At 40.4% G+C, this 18448-nt stretch overlaps 2 protein-coding genes across 2 annotated transcripts; one reads left to right on the forward strand and one right to left on the reverse strand.

The window, feature by feature from the left end:
- Nucleotides 1–7127: 7127 nt before the first annotated feature.
- On the reverse strand, nucleotides 7128–10959 carry LOC146461712 (ras-related protein ced-10-like). Its single transcript, XM_085086703.1, has 2 exons — nucleotides 10548–10959; nucleotides 7128–7629 (listed from the first exon to the last, which is right to left on the reverse strand). Exons 1-2 carry the CDS (start codon nucleotides 10919–10921, stop codon nucleotides 7398–7400), a joined length of 606 nt encoding a protein of 201 aa, XP_084942829.1. The 5' UTR covers nucleotides 10922–10959; the 3' UTR covers nucleotides 7128–7397.
- Nucleotides 10960–11070: 111 nt separating this feature from the next.
- LOC146461713 (thiamine pyrophosphokinase 1-like) lies at nucleotides 11071–17846 on the forward strand. The gene is made up of 9 exons (XM_085086697.1): nucleotides 11071–11251; nucleotides 12838–12907; nucleotides 13232–13315; nucleotides 13935–14004; nucleotides 14694–14766; nucleotides 15055–15144; nucleotides 15760–15906; nucleotides 16361–16472; nucleotides 16688–17846. Exons 2-9 carry the CDS (start codon nucleotides 12841–12843, stop codon nucleotides 16801–16803), a joined length of 759 nt encoding a protein of 252 aa, XP_084942823.1. The 5' UTR covers nucleotides 11071–11251; nucleotides 12838–12840; the 3' UTR covers nucleotides 16804–17846.
- The last annotated feature ends 602 nt before the right edge of the window (nucleotides 17847–18448 follow it).

An 18448-nucleotide genomic window follows, 5' to 3' on the forward strand; every position in this document is an offset into this window, starting at 1 on the left:
AAGAATATTTGTCGGGGGTGGAAAAATCGACTTTTTTCCAAGGGGTTAGTCCAGGGTTTTTTGTCAAAATTGACCAAGTTTTGAAGTGGGCATTTTTCGCTCGTTTATGTCCCTAGGGATCTCCGAGTGTCGAAAAAATCCATTGGGAATCATTTTTAAGTGCAAATAACGCCCTGACAAAGAATTTTCTGTTTAAACCTCACTTCGACTTGATCTTTTGTGGGCTATTTCTTTGTCCCTGGTCCCTTGGGAGGCCTAAAAAGTGTCTCAGGGGACGTTTTCGGACACACTGATTCATTTGGAAGCTTTTTAAAGAATATTTGTCGGGGGTCCAAAAATCGACTTTTTGCCAAAAGGTTAGTACAGGGATTTTTGTCAAAATTGACCAAATTCTGAAGGTGGCATTTTTCGCTCGTTTATGTCTCTAGGGATCTCCGAGTGTCGAAAAAATCCATTGGGAATCATTTTTAAGTGCAAATAACGCCCTGACAAAGAATTTTCTGTTTAACCCTCACTTCGACTTGATCTTTTGTGGGCTATTTCTTTGTCCCTGGTTTCTTTGGAGGCCTAAAAAGTGTTTTAAGGGACGTTTTCGGACACACTGATTCATTTGAAAGCTTTTTAAAGAATATTTGTCGGGGGTCCAAAAATCGACTCTTTTCCAAGGGGTTAGTCCAGGGTTTTTGGTCAAAATTGACAAAATTTTGAAGTGGGCATTTTTCGCTCGTTTATGTCCCTAGGAATCTCCGAGTGTCAAAAAAATCCATTGGGAATCATTTTTAAGTGCAAATAACGCCCTAACAAAGAATTTTCTGTTTACCCGTCACTCTGACTTGATCTTTTGTGGGCTATTTCTTTGTCCCAGGTCCCTTGGGAGGCCTAAAAAGTGTCTTAAGGGACGTTTTCGGACACACTGATTCATTTGGAAGCTTTTTAAAGAATATTTGTCGGGGGTCCAAAAATCGACTTTTTTCCAAGGGTTTAGTACAGGGATTTTTGTGAAAATTGACCAAATTTTCAAGTGGGCATTTTTCGCTCGTTTATGTCCTTAGGGATCTCCGAGTGTCGAAAAAATCCATTGGGAATCATTTTTAAGTGCAAATAACGCCCTGACAAAGAATTTTCTGTTTAACCCTCACTTCGACTTGATCTTTTGTGGGCTATTTCTTTGTCCCTGGTCCCTTGGGAGGCCTAAAAAGTGTCTCAGGGGACGTTTTCGGACACACTGATTCATTTGGAAGCTTTTTAAAGAATATTTGTCGGGGGTCCAAAAATCGACTTTTTGCCAAAAGGTTAGTACAGGGATTTTTGTCAAAATTGACCAAATTCTGAAGGTGGCATTTTTCGCTCGTTTATGTCTCTAGGGATCTCCGAGTGTCGAAAAAATCCATTGGGAATCATTTTTAAGTGCAAATAACGCCCTGACAAAGAATTTTCTGTTTAACCCTCACTTCGACTTGATCTTTTGTGGGCTATTTCTTTGTCCCTGGTTTCTTGGGAGGCCTAAAAAGTGTTTTAAGGGACGTTTTCGGACACACTGATTCATTTGAAAGCTTTTTAAAGAATATTTGTCGGGGGTCCAAAAATCGACTTTTTTCCAAGGGGTTAGTCCAGGGTTTTTGGTCAAAATTGACAAAATTTTGAAGTTGGCATTTTTCGCTCGTTTATGTCCCTAGGAATCTCCGAGTGTCAAAAAAATCCATTGGGAATCATTTTTAAGTGCAAATAACGCCCTAACAAAGAATTTTCTGTTTACCCGTCACTCTGACTTGATCTTTTGTGGGCTATTTCTTTGTCCCAGGTCCCTTGGGAGGCCTAAAAAGTGTCTCAAGGGACGTTTTCGGACACACTGATTCATTTGGAAGCTTTTTAAAGAATATTTGTCGGGGGTCCAAAAATCGACTTTTTTCCAAGGGTTTAGTACAGGGATTTTTGTGAAAATTGACCAAATTTTCAAGTGGGCATTTTTCGCTCGTTTATGTCCTTAGGGATCTCCGAGTGTCGAAAAAATCCATTGGGAATCATTTTTAAGTGCAAATAACGCCCTGACAAAGAATTTTCTGTTTAACCCTCACTTCGACTTGATCTTTTGTGGGCTATTTCTTTGTCCCTGGTCCCTTGGGAGGCCTAAAAAGTGTCTCAGGGGACGTTTTCGGACACACTGATTCATTTGGAAGCTTTTTAAAGAATATTTGTCGGGGGTCCAAAAATCGACTTTTTTCCAAGGGGTTAGTCCATGGTTTTTGGTCAAAATTGATCAAATTTTGAAGTGGGCATTTTTTGCTCGTTTATGTCCCTAGGGATCTCCGAGTGTCGAAAAAATCCATTGGGAATCATTGTTAAGTGCAAATAACGCCCTGACAAAGAATTTTCTGTTTAAGCCTCACTCTGACGTTATCTTTTGCGGGCTATTTCTTTGTCCCTGGTCCCTTGGGAGGCCCTAAAAAGTGTCCCAGGGGACGTTTTCGGACACACTGATTCATTTGGAAGCTTTTTAAAGAATAGTTGTCGCGGGTCGAAAAATCGACTTTTTTTCCAAGGGGTTAGTCCAGGGTTTTTGGTCAAAATTGACCAAATTTTGAAGTGGGCATTTTTCGCTCGTTTATGTCCCTAGGGATCTCCGAGTGTCGAAAAAATCCATTGGGAATCATTGTTAAGTGAAAATAACGCCCTGACAAAGAATTTTCTGTTTAACCCTCACTCTGACTTGATCTTTTGTGGGCTATTTCTTTATCCCTGGTCCCTTGAGAGGCCTAAAAAGTGTCTCAGGGGACGTTTTCGGACACACTGATTCATTTGGAAGCTTTTTAAAGAATATTTGTCGGGGGTCCAAAAATCGACTTTTTTCCAAGGGGTTAGTCCAGGGTTTTTGGTCAAAATTGACCAAATTTTGAGGTGGGCATTTTTCGTTCATTTATGTCCCTAGGGATCTCCGAGTGTCGAAAAAATCCATTGGGAATCATTTTTAAGTGCAAATAACGCCCTGACAAAGAATTTTCTGTTTAACCCTCACTCTGACTTGATCTTTTGTGGGCTATTCTTTTTTCCCTGGTCCCTTGGGAGGCCATAAAAAGTGTCCCAGGGGACGTTTTCGGACACACTGATTCATTTGGAAGCTTTTTAAAGAATATTTGTCGGGGGTCCAAAAATCGACTTTTTTCCAAGGGGTTAGTCCAGGGTTTTTGGTCAAAATTGACCAAATTTTGAAGTGGGCATTTCTCGCTCCTTTATGTCCCTAGGGATCTCCGAGTGTCGAAAAAATCCATTGGGAATCATTGTTAAGTGCAAATAACGCCCTGACAAAGAATTTTCTGTTTAACCCTCACTCTGACTTGATCTTTTGTGGGCTATTTCATTGTCCCTGGTCCCTTGGGAGGCCTAAAAAGTGTCTCAGGGGATGTTTTCGGACACACTGATTCATTTGGAAGCTTTTTAAAGAATATTTGTCGGGGGTCCAAAAATCGACTTTTTTCCAAGGGGTTACTCCAGGGATTTTGGTCAAAATTGACCAAATTTTGAAGTGGGCATTTTTCTCTCCTTTATGTCCCTAAGGATCTCCGAGTGTCGAAAAAATCCATTGGGAATCATTGTTAAGTGCAAATAACGCCCTGACAAAGAATTTTCTGTTTAACCCTCACTCTGACTTGATCTTTTGTGGGCTATTTCTTTGTCCCTGGTCCCTTGGGAGGCCTAAAAAGTGTCTCAGGGGACGTTTTCAGACACACTGATTCATTTGAAAGCTTTTTAAAGAATATTTGTCGGGGGTCCAAAGATCGACTTTTTTCCAAGGGGTTGGTACAGGGTTTTTGGTCAAAATTGACCAAATTTTGAAGTGGGCATTTTTCACCCGTTTACGTCCCTAGGGATCTCCGAGTGTCGAAAAAATCCATTGGGAATCATTTTTAAGTGCAAATAACGCCCTGACAAAGAATTTTTTGTTTAACCCTCACTCTGATTTGATCTTTTGTGGGCTATTTCATTGTCCCTGGTCCCTTGGGAGGCCTAAAAAGTGTCTCAGGGGACGTTTTCGGACACACTGATTGATTTGGAGGCTTTTTAAAGAATATTTGTCGCGGGTCCAAAAATCGACTTTTTTCCAAGGGGTTAGTCCAGGGTTTTAGGTCAAAATTGATCAAATTTTGAAGTGGGCATTTTTTGCTCGTTTATGTCCTTAGGGATCTCTGAGTGTCGAAAAAATCCATTGGGAATCATTTTTAAGTGTAAATAACGCCCTGACAAAGAATTTTCTGTTTAACCCTCACTCTGACTTGATCTTTTGTGGGCTATTTCATTGTCCCTGGTCCCCTGGGAGGCCTAAAAAGTGTCTCAGGGGACGTTTTCGGACACACTGATTCATTTGGAAGCTTTTTAAAGAATATTTGTCGGGGGTCCAAAAATCGACTTTTTTCCAAGGGGTTAGTCCAGGGTTTTTGGTCAAAATTGACCAAATTTTGAAGTGGGCATTTTTCGCTCGTTTATGTCCCTAGGGATCTCCGAGTGTCGAAAAAATCCATTGGGAATCATTTTTAAGTGCAAATAACGCCCTGACAAAGAATTTTCTGTTTAACCCTCACTCTGACTTGATCTTTTGTGGGCTATTTCTTTGTCCCTGGTACCTTGGGAGGCCTAAAAAGTGTCTCAGGGGACGTTTTCGGACACACTGATTCATTTGGAAGCTTTTTAAAGATTATTTGTCGCGGGTCCAAAAATCGACTTTATTTATGGAGAAATTAAGTGTTTCAGACTATTTGTTGCCAAAAAGGCATTGAAAAATAGCACACACCTAGGATTTAAAGGGTTAAAGAATATTTGTCAGGGGTTCAAAAATTAACTTTTTTTTCCAAGGGGTAAGTCCAGGATTTTGGATAAAAAAGGAAAAAAGAAAAAAACTTACCATGAGTTAATTCCTTGGCGTGAACAAAAACTACCCCTTGTAAGCTTGGCTGATTCGCTGTTTCAATGCCACGCGAATTGGTCCGGAATGCATGCTTCAGTGAAGTGCGGTTAGCCTTGTCTTTACTGGCTTTCACAGCCATGTATTCTGCTTTATAATTTGCAAAGCTAAAGGCGTCAGCGAGGAAAAGGCGAATTTTCGGAACTAGTACTTCCATTAACTGCATGCAGGCAAATGTGCGTTGCACAGTCAAAAAGGGCAACCGACCCTTTACCTGTGTTTGAATGTCTTCTTGAGCTGCTCCTATCAGTACGTTTTAATAAAGAAGGCAAATCCAACTCGCCATTTCTCGGCTTTCGTCTTGTTTGCACAGAACAGTTCCAACATGTCGGTGTTACTTCGTCAACTGCATGACGTATGACGCGAATTACGTGTGTAAGTATATTGTTACCACACAATGAAAGTCAACTTATGTGACGATTTTGACGATTTTAAGTTAAGCTACGGTTACACGTTGAAACTTTTAGCTGAAACTTGTTTGCAACGGCGCTGCAAGACCGAACGAGATCAGTTTAACGAAGTGGTGTTACACGGTGAAACTCTTGTTTTTTCACCACTGCGACCGTTGCGAGCCGTTGCAGAAGTAGAAAGCGGTTCTACTTTTCGTGAAACTTGTCTCGCAACGGAAGTTCGAAAAATTTTCACAAAACCGGCCATGTTACACGGTGCAACGCCGGCTGAAACTTGTTTGATAGTGCCGTTGCACACAAGTTTCAACTAAAAGTATCAACGCGTAACGGCGGCTTTAATGATAAAAGAAGTAGAGACCGATACAACGTAGAATTACGTTTTAAAGGCTACTATATTTCGGCTGGCCAAACCAGCCTTCTTCGGGTACAATGAGAATTTGTACCTGGAGAAGGCTGGTTTGGCCAGCCGAAATATAGTAATTTTTAAAACGTAATTCTACGTTGTATCGGTCTCTGCTTCTTTTATCATTTATATTTGTTAAGCCGATCAGATCAACAATTGATCCAACGTATACCAGCAGGATTATCGTCCACCGTTGTTGCTTAGACTTTACTCATTTAAGTTAATGATCTCTGTTGGCGTGCTGTCTTGCAGTTCTTTGCGTCATGACTTTCAAATGTGCACTTCTTACTGGAGTTAATTTATGAATGGGTTACGCGCACGCGCATGCATTATTACAGTGATTTAATATTACTTTTGAAATCTCTGTGCATGCTTACTTGCGAAAGATGTAGTGGTAGGATTATTACGCGGGATGCCCTAAGGGGCATACCGTGTCTAAAAACGGGTCGATTTGTTTTTTTTTCTTCATGGTGGCCACAAATCGGCACATTAATTTATTCATTAAACTCTGCCCTCTCCTACTAGGGATGTATTGTTCTGATTGTCTTCAACAAAAGCAAGCCAATCAAAATCCATTCTTGTCGCGTCTATCGCGAGGGAGGGGACCTACTCACCCCAACTTGTGTGACGTCAAAGCATCATTTGATTCGATTCATTAATCTCAGATTAAATTTGTGTTGCCATATTGTTAACATGTTGTGGACTCAAGTGTGCCGTTTTCAAACGGAAAATTAAACATTTTGAAGCGGTAAATCGAAAGAAGCACTCGACATCTAAAACGATGGAAATTGGAGAGTTCCTGGCGAAGGAATCGTGCTTTGTTTGACAGTCTTAGACCACGATGGGAGAATAAAAAGAGGCCATTGAGCAGCTTACGTTATCGTAATGGAATTACCAAAATTACCCTATGTAACGTAACACAAAGAAAGCAACGTAACGCGATCTTCGTGACTCAAACATTTCCATTAGCAAGGGTAGTTTTATAAATCTGCGAAGCATACAATTGGAATAAATGAATCAGCTCAGCATCACGCGTTTATGCCAGTATAGGCATCTTGTTTCATGAAAACAAAGGAAGCATTTTTTTAATTGCGACCGTATAAAACTATAGTACGTGTCACAATTGCGGATAGAAGCGCGACTCGCGGTGACTTTTTAATTCACTTTCGTCACACTATAAATGACTTGCGAAGTTTTAATCAGGCGCTACCTACCAATTCAATAGGGTGCGGTGAGAGTCCGGAAACTCGGTGCTGGGGGTGGGAAGAAGAGAGACACTGTGAACGAGGTTGAAACGGGGCGTTTCCCAAATGCATTAATGGAGTGGACGGCCGTTTTTCTAATTGATGCAAATGTTAAACACAATATTGTTCGGTGGGTTTCAATACAATTCAATAAAATCTTTATTAACCTATTCAAAATGTTTGTGTAGTTCAACTAAACTGTACAAGTCCGTTATTATATTAAAATTTACATAGTTATCAAGTTCAGACACTGTACCTCTGCACATGTATTTGACTGAGATGCTCAATTAACTTAAATCTAATTTATGGCAAACTCTCATTTCAAGGCTTCAGCAAAATAAAATTATGAATTTTACAAATAATTATGTTTCTATTTCCAAATATCCTCATTTGTGACGCCTGCACTTAATCCACTTAAATAGTCGATGACAACGACATTTGGATCTCTGCATTCTTCGATGATCAGCAACCATTCTAATAGCTGTATTGACAACTTCATTGACTTGCTCTCCTGTTACAGCACTGTTCTCCATATAAAGGGTACCATTTAACTGCGCTAGTTCCCAGGCCTCCTGGCTTGAAACTATGTCAGACTCATTCAGATTTTCACTGGGCTTCCTGTTTTCAATAAAAAAAGTTATCACTGATGTTAGTGAAAGTTCAGAGGGTTAGTGGTGGCTTATTTAGACTGATTTAAAATGTCCCATCCTTAGCTCTGGAAATTCCGGATTAACTTCAAACTCTCTTTAAAATGTTTGCTTTTGAACCCCCCCTCCCCCTTGAAATTTCCATAACCCTCCTTAGGGTGGGTATGGGTATTTCTGGAGCCACACATAATTTTACATGAGGTTATCCCATTCATTAAATAGTAATGTACTTCCAAATATTAGTAGCCTTTGCCCCATTTCCCATTTCTTTAAATACTAAAAACGTTTCTAGGGGACATCATCAGTCTCTACCGTACCCAGGCCTGATTCAGACAAACCAATAGGAAGACCTAACAAAATGCTGGAGTTAATGCTGCCATGGACCAAGCATCTCACCTGGGGAGGATTGCATAGTTCCAGAAAATATCCATATTTCTACCCTCCTCCCCCCTCTCCTCATGCACACAAAGACATGCAGGAGTGGAAATTCTAGGGGTGGCGGGGAGAGTCAAAGGCAAAACAATGGAATTTACAGAGGGGTAGGCGGTTCTTAGGAAAAATCCCTTCCATGGAGAGGGGGGGGGGGGGGGAGGAGAGGGGACTGATGCATATTTTCTGGACATTTATACACATTTATAAATACTGCTAGCTGTTGCCACTGAACTCAGGGTCAAGGCCAATCCCATTAAAATGTTTCATTTTCAATGCCATTCCATGCTCTTTGATAATGATTGCTTCTAAGCTTTTATATGCTTTGTATTCAGCTATTTCAATTAACGTTGTCGGATCAAAGTTTAAAGCTTAAAGACAACTTCAAAGAGGCTGCCACCTCATCCATTTGATATCCTAACATTTCTTTCATCCAAATGGCTCGCCATCGTATATCTTCACTGGACGGATGAGGCATAGCTGATTTTGGTGAACTTATTCGTAAAAAAATCCAAAGAATCTCGAGGTCTTGTCTTATAGCTTTATACTTTGATCTGACGATGTAAATTGAAATAGCTGTATACATCTTAAAGGCAACTCCAACGTCTAAATCACCATCATAACAATGACTTCATTTTACCTCTTTTTAAAGTAATGGTGGTCTACCCCAACATGGCAGCTACAAGTAAGAGGCTTCGTTGGAATTATTATTTATTAATTTTCCAAAATTTCTTTTGTTTGCTTCTTCTTCTTCTTCTTCTTCTTTTTACAAAGAGCCAATTAAATGACCTACTTCCACCAGGGAGAGGATCGCAGGAAAAGAAACATTTTGTGGGACACAGCCTTAGGGACAGCTGTGTAAACCACAACAGTCAAATCTGCCATTTCAGTGCTTCTGAAGAACAAAGAAACTCCATCCGGTGAGAAGGCATCAGATTTGCCACCTCTTTCTGGGGCGGATCCAGGATTTGACGAAGGGGGGTTTGGATAAACACCCGCCAAAGGCGGTAGCCCCTAGGGGGGTCCGGGGGCATGCTCCTCCGGAAAATTTTTAATTTTAGGGCCTCTGAAATTCGATTTCCACTGTTTTCATGGGCAATTTGAAGTGGTTTAATTGCTCTAAAGTCACCTCCATTTTTGTGCTAACTGCAGTAGTTTAAAGGATGGATTTTCTTAACACTGACAATAATCGAGACGGATAAACATTTTAAATTTATTCAAATTAAAAATTCTTGATTCCTCAAAAATGGGATCTGCCAGCAACATTCTCCGGGGTTGCTGTTCTGCAAATTTCTGGACAACAGCATCATAATCCACGGGTTTCTTGTGGTGAATATTCATGAGCGCCAAGCCAGACAATCTTTTTGTCGTCATGGTGGTCCGCAGGTAGCCTTTAACCGGCTTTCAGGTAATGTCAAAAATGACGGTCCGAAAAACCGGTGAATTTGTGGTTGCTTTGTCCTCTTCAACATATTGGCATAAACTGTCAGTTTTGGCGGGACGTGTAAGCGTTAATAAGCAGTAATTTTATAGCTCAAGCGGACGTACTATGAGGCCATTTTCAACTAGGCACAAATTTGTCTTGTTTTTATTGCTGTTTTGGCGTACAACGACACAAAGAAATAACATTTTCAAAAGATATATTTATTAGCTGTGTTGGCTCACTGTTTTTTTAACCACGAGTTTTTTATACGTTTTTACACGTTTTTATGTTCAGTTTAGGGGGTTCGACCGAACCACCTGAACCACCCCTAGATCCGCCCCAGTCTTTTTTGTTGGCTGCAAGGTCAATAGGCCATTTCCAAGTTGCTTTGAACCTCCTTATGAAAGCAAGCCGAGTAAGAGCAAAGTTTTTATCATGAAAATTAGTAGTCATTCATAAAACTTATTTAGACTGTTCACAGTCCCCCTATTTTTCCGTAGGATTCTCGAGAGCGGTACACTTTGATGGAACTGCCGCCATCTTGGTTTGTAAAAGAGAGCGTGATCTGGGGAGAGTGTCTCAACTACCGAGGGGAGCGGAAGTGGGTGTTAGTATAGTGGGGGATGGGAAGCGAAAAATATTTTTTCCGCCGCCTCCCAACTTTGCTCCCCTCTCCCTCACTAGTTTAGACACCCTCCCCAGATGGCGCTCGATTTTACAAACCAAGATGGCGGCAGCTCCATCAAAGCATACCGGTCTCAAGAATCCCACGGAAAAATAGGGGGACTGTGAACGGACTAAACCTTATTTCATAATCAAAACTTTGCACTTAGCCTCGCTTTCATAACGAGGTTCAAAGCAACTCGGAAATGGCCTATTGGACCGCGCAGCCAACAAAAAAGAGAGGGCCTGGAGTTCATTGTTGATCAGACGCACGTAGAAACTAATGTTTCTTCGGAAAAAACTGTCATTGCGATTTAACATTTAACTGCTCACCGGAGGAATAAAGGAATCTTGTGAACCAACATAAAACTTACTTTTTGTGTCTGAGGTCCATCTTGTTACCAACTAGCAGGAAAGGGGCATCTGGCACGTAGTCGCGAATTTCTGTTATCCACGATTCTTTGATATTCTTAAATGAAGCTCTGTTTGTAATGTCAAAACATAACATAAATAAGCTTGTCCCGGGGTACACGAGAGGCCGAAGACGCTCTTCCATGGCACTATCAATGTCCCAGAAGTTAACATGGTAGGTTATTCCGTCCACGGTTATCCTATCTGAGAAGTCGAACACCACTAAATTATCTTCCTCGGTGAAATGACCATTACCAAATCGAAGAAGAAAAGATGTCTTTCCAACCACTGGATCTCCAAGAAAAACCAATTTTAAGGGTTCATTATCGTTCTGCATTGCGCTTCGCGTTCAGTGTCAAAATGCTGACTCGCCGAACTGTGTCCAATTTTATATTTATAAACGGAAATAGACTCATGCGTGACGTAAACACTTGTTTCGGAAACAGCGTGACGTCACCTGTCACGCGCCTTCTTGCGTGAGATCGGAAGGATCTTGATCAAATTGCATCACGGAATAAGTTTATCTTTTCCGTGTGGTCAAGGCTGCCTCGGAGTTGATAAGCCTTCCTGGAAGACTTCTCCTGAATTCGTTATCTTCTAACATCAAAAATGGTGGTCTCAAGAGTTTAATCTGGCGTGAAAATTTCCCGGGGAAAATTCTACGTTGGTGAGTATCACTTTCAGCTGATTTCAGTATGAGCAAGAGTTCAATAACTTGACAACAGCTGCACTTTTACCATGTCGTCCGAAATTAAGAAGAACAAACTTGGCGAAAGTTTCTGTGCATTGTGTCTACAGTTTCACTTTTGATAAATCCCGGTTCTAAATGTATGAAGCTTATATATGACGTTCTTGTTGTAAACCAATCACTTCCCCCACGTGCTAATAGGATCAAAACTTCATACCACGTATGAAGCAAAAATGTGTTCCTTACAGCTTATCAGATGTGGCTGAAATGAAGTTTAGGCCCCGAAAAAGGAAAATAAGGAACTTGGAAAAGTTGTGTTTCTCAAGTCCTCCATTATGAATTTGTGTTCCAGTGAGCCTGCGGTATGAAAGCGATTGAAGTTGCGGTAATCCCTTCAAACCTATTGTTTTTGTGTTGTAGCGTTATTCTCTCAAGAGACACACTTTGTTTACAAATGTATAGTTTTCCTTCTAGCGATGAATTTCGGAGTTGTTGTAATAACAGTGGTGCACGACACAGTGGAAGTGAAGAAATAATAAATTTTCAGATTCACAATCTACTGATTACTCCCCCCTTTTCCATATGCTAGGCAAAGATCCAGGTTTAATTTGTTGGAGCTGAATTGGTACACAGCAATTCCTGCCACTTGTAGAGAATGGTTGCTACACTCCTGTTATATTATGTACAACTCAAGATCGGTTAGAAAAGGAATTCACTCTTTATTGCCTTTTAATATGTTTATTTAAAATGTTTCCATTTGTCGCTGTTTATGTGCAAGTGTTTTAAATTATGCAGTTATCAATGTCAAACCACAGTGAGGTGACTGGGGAAGGCCAGGTATTGGTGGGGGATGAGCAGCTTACCATTTAGCCAAAATTTTCTGTTCGACCAGTTGAAATGTAAAATGGTATGTTTGAATCAAACAGAAATTTTACAGAACAGATGGAGAACCTTTCAAGGTACTCCAGTTTTTTTGTTCAATTGGGTTGGGATGGAAATTACCCTTCCATTTGCACCAAACTTTCATTTTTATTTGTTTTCTTCTTGCACCATCATTACATGTATGCCACCACACAGGTATTATGACCAACCAATGAGATTAAAGGTTGGGATGACTGGAAAAAAGCCTTTCCTTAATTTCTAACCAAAAATTTGGCTAAATGGAAAGTGCCCTGACAGCAACTATCTTCCCATAATTGGCCATTGTAGTGGGCTTTCTAACAAATTTTTGTAAAACATTAAGGGACTGTTTTGACCATCCCAAAATGCCTTTCAGTGGGGAATAGTAGCCAAAATTGTTTGCTCTAGATAAATGGCTTTGTCTTTGCTAGCCTGTCAACAGCTTCTCAAGTGGGGTATAGGGTGAAAAGAAAAATTACCGAGCAGAGCAAGCCAAGTGTGGTCTGGGAGCCAGCGTGGTCATGCTCTTTGCCCCATTTGGAAGCGTGTTCACTGGCTGTGTCTTTGTCTGGCCTACCCTCCCCTCCCCACCAGTGGCTTAACATTAATGGGTGCATAACCTGTGGGTTAAATTGATTGATTGGGATTGTTTTCTTCTGCATCAGATCATGATTACACACTGGACCCCTTTGGCATGTTTATCTGCCTTGGCAAAATATGAAGCCATTCCACAAGGTATCTTGAATTTTCTTTCTTTTTTCTTTTTTTAGTTTCTTATTGCATTTACATGTAGGCAAGACAACAGAAACAAACACTATAGTGCAAGCTGTATGAGAACCATCATGCATGCTGAAGGCATATAGCCAGACCTTCAGTTGAAAGTCATGTGCACTAACTTTAACCAATACTGTCTTTCTGGTGATAAGAAACTACTCACTTCAAATGTGTCCAAGTTAGGGTGTTTTGTGCAACTATCAACTCTGTAGCCAGAGGCTAAGTTCCAAATTTGTATTTTGATTTTGATTATTATTTTAATTATATTCTGCTTCTAACCTTCAGATGAGAAATTAAGAGTTGCCCTTGTGGTTGTTAATATGCCACTTGATGGAATGATGGACAAGTTCAAGAACCTTTGGAAGACAGGTCAGCACTTTAACTTCTGTCAGAGTAATTTCGGATAGTTGGATATCAAGTATGGCCTATTAGCTAACTAGACTAGCTTCCACATTAAACATCTCATAACCCGGGCTACTTTCTCTTATAAGCTGTGTATGTAACTATGCATGTGGGACAGTGTTTGGGCCCCTTTGATCTGAACATGGGCATAGATAATTCCCAATCTGAGGTCTTAAAGTCTGAAAAGAGTATGGATTTTACAGGTCACGTCCAATGAAAGGTATATGGATTTTAGAGGTCAGGTAAGAATACGGGTTTGAAAAACTGCACATTTTTTATTTGAAATTGGGTGAGGGTGTGGTGAACTGGGTGGCACACTCTCACCTTTCAAGGAATAGGGGGGTGGGGGTGGGGTTTACAAAATTACTCTAACCACTGAGCTAGATTATATAGCAGACATGACGTGGAAAATTGCATATATTGTATTGAAATAGGGTGAGGGTTTGGAGAACTGTGTCACACACCCTTCCCAAGGGGGGTGGAGCTGACCTCTCATGCAGTCATTTCTCTTTTAAGTTACAGTGTACAAGAGCACCAAAACTTGGCTGGTGTGATTACTTATCTGTTATGTTCTTGCATCCTGTAGCAAGTGTAAAGGCTTGTACAGATGGAGGTACTAATCAAGTGCACAGAATAGTTGGTGACCAGCCTGAAAGGTAAAATAAAATCTCCTTTGAAATGACTTGAAACAGGAGTCTAAGTCTGATCATTTGTGCAGGGTCATTAGTAAAAATGTTCGTAGCAGGCCAGCTCTTGTCTGTGAAGTTGGGATAAATATTATTAATCCATTGCAGAATTCCACTCTCCCCCCTCCCACCCCACTCCAGTCGTCTGCAGCTGTAAACATCACATATTCTGAGTCCCGCGAACATCAGTGATTTCTTGTTTGACTTAAGCAGAGTTCTGCCCAATGTCAGTTGATTTTTATAAAACTTACCACAGTGGCACCCAATTATATAAACTCAAGATTCAAGATTCTGGTTCTTTGTCCCTTTCCCCATCTTTCTACTCTCACTTCACATGTGTTACCATCTATATCAGTTTAAAAAATTATTCTACTTGTAGTCACACTGTTAAAGCAATGTTGTACATTAAATGAATGGTTTGTAGATTCCCAAGTTCCTCACTGCTTCTCCAAATTGCCTCCAGGACCTACATTTGTAAGATTTTGGGAAATGGGAGAAAAATGTAGTTTTACTTTTCATCCGACAAGGATAGAGGCAGAAACATGAAGTAAAAAATATGAAAAGTTGGAAATTTAGACATCCCTACCCTTCCCTTCTCTGGGAGAGCAATTGATTTTTGAACAATTATGAATAGTGTTTTTTTTTTTTGCCATCTATAGGTATCTTCCAGACTATATTAGTGGTGACTTTGACTCAATTGGTCCTGATATTTTGAACTTTTACAAGGAGAAGGTAGGAGCTGTCCTATATTTAGCTTAGAGTAGTAATTTTCCTTACTAAAGATCTCATCAAGACACCCACACTTTCTTTTAAGCAGGTTAGTAGCTATCACCCATTAACCAAGGAGGCAAGAATATCCCCTATGTTGTATGGTACATTAGGACTATTCACAATAATCTTCGTACTGCAATCATTTTTTAGTATTTTAACAACCCAAGAATTCGTAGGGATGTATAAACTATTAGTTTTCCTGTGGTATTTATTAAGTGTCGCACCTGTTGTCCCTTCATGATTTTTCAGGGGGTTGAAGTGATTTCCACTCCTGATCAGGATGAAACAGACCTCACAAAGTGCCTCAGGATTTTACTCAGTAAACAGAACATAAATGAGGTTTGTAACCTAAAAATCCGGAATCAAAGTAAGCAAGTCAATGTTCCAATCAGAATTCAAAGCAAAAACATGGAACTAGAGCTAATTAAGCGCGGGAAAACAAGCAACCGGTGACAAGGGTGGAATAAACGCGCATCGGGCGTCAAGCGCGGGATACGGCGTGCAACCGTTATTAGAACTGCTTTTACACAAGGTAATTTTTCATGCAACTTGTAAATGAATGCCGACTAAAGCAGTACGTTCAGTTGCGAGTTAGGGAATGCATGTCACATGCTGTAAACTGAGTATCTTGCAACGTTGTAAAGAGTAAAGGACTAGCCTACTTTTTCTCGCAACACAATGTTTGCGAGACAGGTTGTGAAGAGGGCCGCTGTTTCAAACGCCCAATTTGGTTTAACGCGGAGAGAGAACGTGCAAAACTGCCTAGTTATGATGGACTTTTGCCTTTTTGGTTTTGCTTCCTTTTTGGTTCTCTCTGATTTCACAGAGCAGGTTACGGGAATTTTAAAACTATCATAACCAAAGGAACTTTATGGAACTTCACCAATTGCACAATTTTTGTTTTTTGTGCTAAAACGACCGACGTTTTCTCATGCGTAAATGTTTGTATTTTAGTTTGACCAGATAGTTGTTGTGAACGCATTTGGCAAAAGACTCGACCAGACTATGGCGAACATCGAAACTTTGTTCCACGTGGCAAAGGTCACAAGCAAGCCAGTTTATCTGATGTCTGAGGACTCGATTGCTTGTCTTCTTTTACCGGTATGGAGAATTAGTTGTCATGGATACAGTGTGCCCCCTTTTTAAGCCGGAAGCAAACAAGCGCAACGGGGATCTCTGGAGAATTCAAATATTTGGTTTTATCAACAGTGTTGATAACTAAAGGTAATTTGGCCACCGTACAGAAATTTGAGTGCTGACGTTTCGAGCGTTAGCCCTTCGTCAGTGCGAAACAAGGCAAGAAGAAGGAGAAGTCTTTTTTGCTCTCTGAAGCTAATGACAATTTTGCAATTCATACTGTTTGAATGAAAGAAATATATTTACATTTTGTGGGTTGTGTGTGGTCTATAACTAGCGAAACGATGTACTCGACATGTTATTTTCCCGTGCACTACCGTTCCTTTAGTCTTTACATCCGTACAAGCAAAATACATGGCTCTCGTAACCACGACGGTTTCATAGTTATTTTGTGTGCTTGATTTGTTTCGTTTTGTAGGGAAAGCATGTTATTCACGTGAGCACTGGTTTGGAAGGGGACTGGTGCGGGCTGATACCTGTTGGTGCCAAGTGCACACGTATCACAACAGCTGGACTGAAGTGGAATCTAAGTAAGTCAGTGATCGCAGTGGCTGAACCAATCGTGACTTGCTCGTACGCGTTTTCCCGCGCTTAGCTGGCGCAGGTTACACGTATTTGCTGCGAATTCCGATTGGTTTACTGCGCTGTTCGTGTCGGTTGTGATTGGCCAGAGTAATTACTTTGATTTTGGTTTGCAGCACTCAACTGAAAACCGCTCTATTTGATTTTTGATTTTTTTTTTCAGCTGATGGCCAGTTAGAGTTTGGAAGCTTGGTCAGCACCTCCAATACCTACGATGGCAGTGAAACAGTAACCATAGAAACGGACACCGCTATTTTATGGACGATGGGAGTAAAATAAAATTGATTGCTTCGATGTTTTTATTCGACAGTGAAATAAGTTTTGATTGAATGTCAGGGGCACGCAACGGTTTATTTCGGTGGATATCTGTTCGGATAGAAAATCTTAAGTATACTTGGGAAAAATGTAAGCTCAAAATTTCGTAACAATGGAAAATTAGAGGCTCAGTTATTAAAAGACAGTTTAGACAGTGTTTAACAAAACTGCACATTTTAAGCCATTTTCAATTTTACCAACAGTCATATCTAAACATTGTCTGTTGCTGACAGTAACAAGAAGGCTTGCATCCCAGACTAGAAAACTTATAAACAGATTTGGAGGCCCACTGATTGTCTTAAGCCGCGGCCTAAGTGAGTCTCTGTTTAAATAACTGGCCCAATGTCTTTCGTTTTCCGCAAATATCTCGATAAAAATGCGAAAAAATGCCAGCTAGCATTTTCGTAAAATTCCGGTAAAACCATCCACAGCTAGTAAATTTGTGGGATAAGATTCCTTTACCTGAAATTTTCTGCAACTTACATTTTCAGCTAGAGAGACCGAACAGATCAAACTGTATTAGCTTACACAAATATGCCTTATATTATAAAAGGCCACCAAACGATCTGAGAACACAGGATACAACGCTTTAATTATTTTGCTTAAATTTTCTCGTTGAGTGTCCCAGCACCGTGTTTTGCACTGCGAACAACAAATTGTTGACAAATTTTCCATGAATTTTGTACATGAGTGGACTAGACTAGGGACTAGGAGGTCTTAATTTATCTTTGCTGCAATGTTGCAATGTTACGTATTAAGAGGAGGCCTCCGCCGGTCACTAGAAGTGGTTTTCAAGGAGATCTTTTATAACAAAATAAAATATAAAGAATTAAAACTACAACGGAAAATATATATATAAGTTGGCATGAAAACTACAGAATTTTATATCTATATAAATATTTTCATGGTTTGAATGTATTTTTTTAACTTTTAGGGAACGTTCTCGATAGGAATAACCTCCAACGTTTCCTTATATTTTTTCACTTAATAAACTGGTTGTTGTTGTTGTTGCTGTTGTTGTCGTTTTAAGAGTGTGGAACCCTCCTCTATAAACTAATTTGAAAAAGGTGTCACGCTTTTAGGGTTCTCTTGAAAGGAGGAAGCTTTAAGGTTGATGTGGTATCCCCCCCCCCCCCCCGGTACTGAGGAAAGCTTTATAGGTGGAGGCTCCGCCCTGAGATTTTTATGTGGGCCATTCTTGACAGGAAAGGTAACCCTTTCACATACATACAGTAGAAACACTCTATCTTTTTTCGTTGGGTCTGTTGGAGATATTTTGAAAGGCTCTTTTTTTAAAATACCTAAATGACAGTTTCCCCCTACCCTTTTGTATACTTTAGTTTGTGAAATCTCTACCCTTCTACATACCTCCATTCTGAGGAAGGTACCCCGTTCGGACGGAGCCTTCCCATATAGTCCACTATAGGGAGAACCCCCCTCCTCCCCACGTCAATTCAAAACACCACGAAGGTGGGACAAAGAGAAAGTCCGAGTCCCAAGGCCACGCGGAGGGACTGAAGTGAGCTCTCGCCTTAAAAGAAAAAAAAAAAAAGCGAAAAAGACATATGGTTCTCAGTTTTTCTCTCTTCTTCCCGAAGTGACAGGATAC

Source organism: Pavona decussata, unplaced genomic scaffold (genome assembly GCF_977016875.1).
Source record: "Pavona decussata unplaced genomic scaffold, jaPavDecu1.1 SCAFFOLD_195, whole genome shotgun sequence".
Lineage (NCBI taxonomy): Eukaryota > Metazoa > Cnidaria > Anthozoa > Scleractinia > Agariciidae > Pavona > Pavona decussata.

Bases quoted from the DNA above. Each gene is read 5' to 3' on its own strand.
- LOC146461713 (XM_085086697.1), top strand. From the start codon at position 12,841: ATGATTACACACTGGACCCCTTTGGCATGTTTATCTGCCTTGGCAAAA. The intron at 14,005-14,693 runs GTAAAATAAAAT...TGCCATCTATAG, and splicing joins GTTGGTGACCAGCCTGAAAG to GTATCTTCCAGACTATATTA. The intron at 14,767-15,054 runs GTAGGAGCTGTC...ATGATTTTTCAG, and splicing joins TGAACTTTTACAAGGAGAAG to GGGGTTGAAGTGATTTCCAC.
- LOC146461712 (XM_085086703.1), bottom strand. From the start codon at position 10,921: ATGCAGAACGATAATGAACCCTTAAAATTGGTTTTTCTTGGAGATCCA. The intron at 7,630-10,547 runs GTAAGTTTTATG...TATTGAAAACAG, and splicing joins ATGGACCTCAGACACAAAAA to GAAGCCCAGTGAAAATCTGA.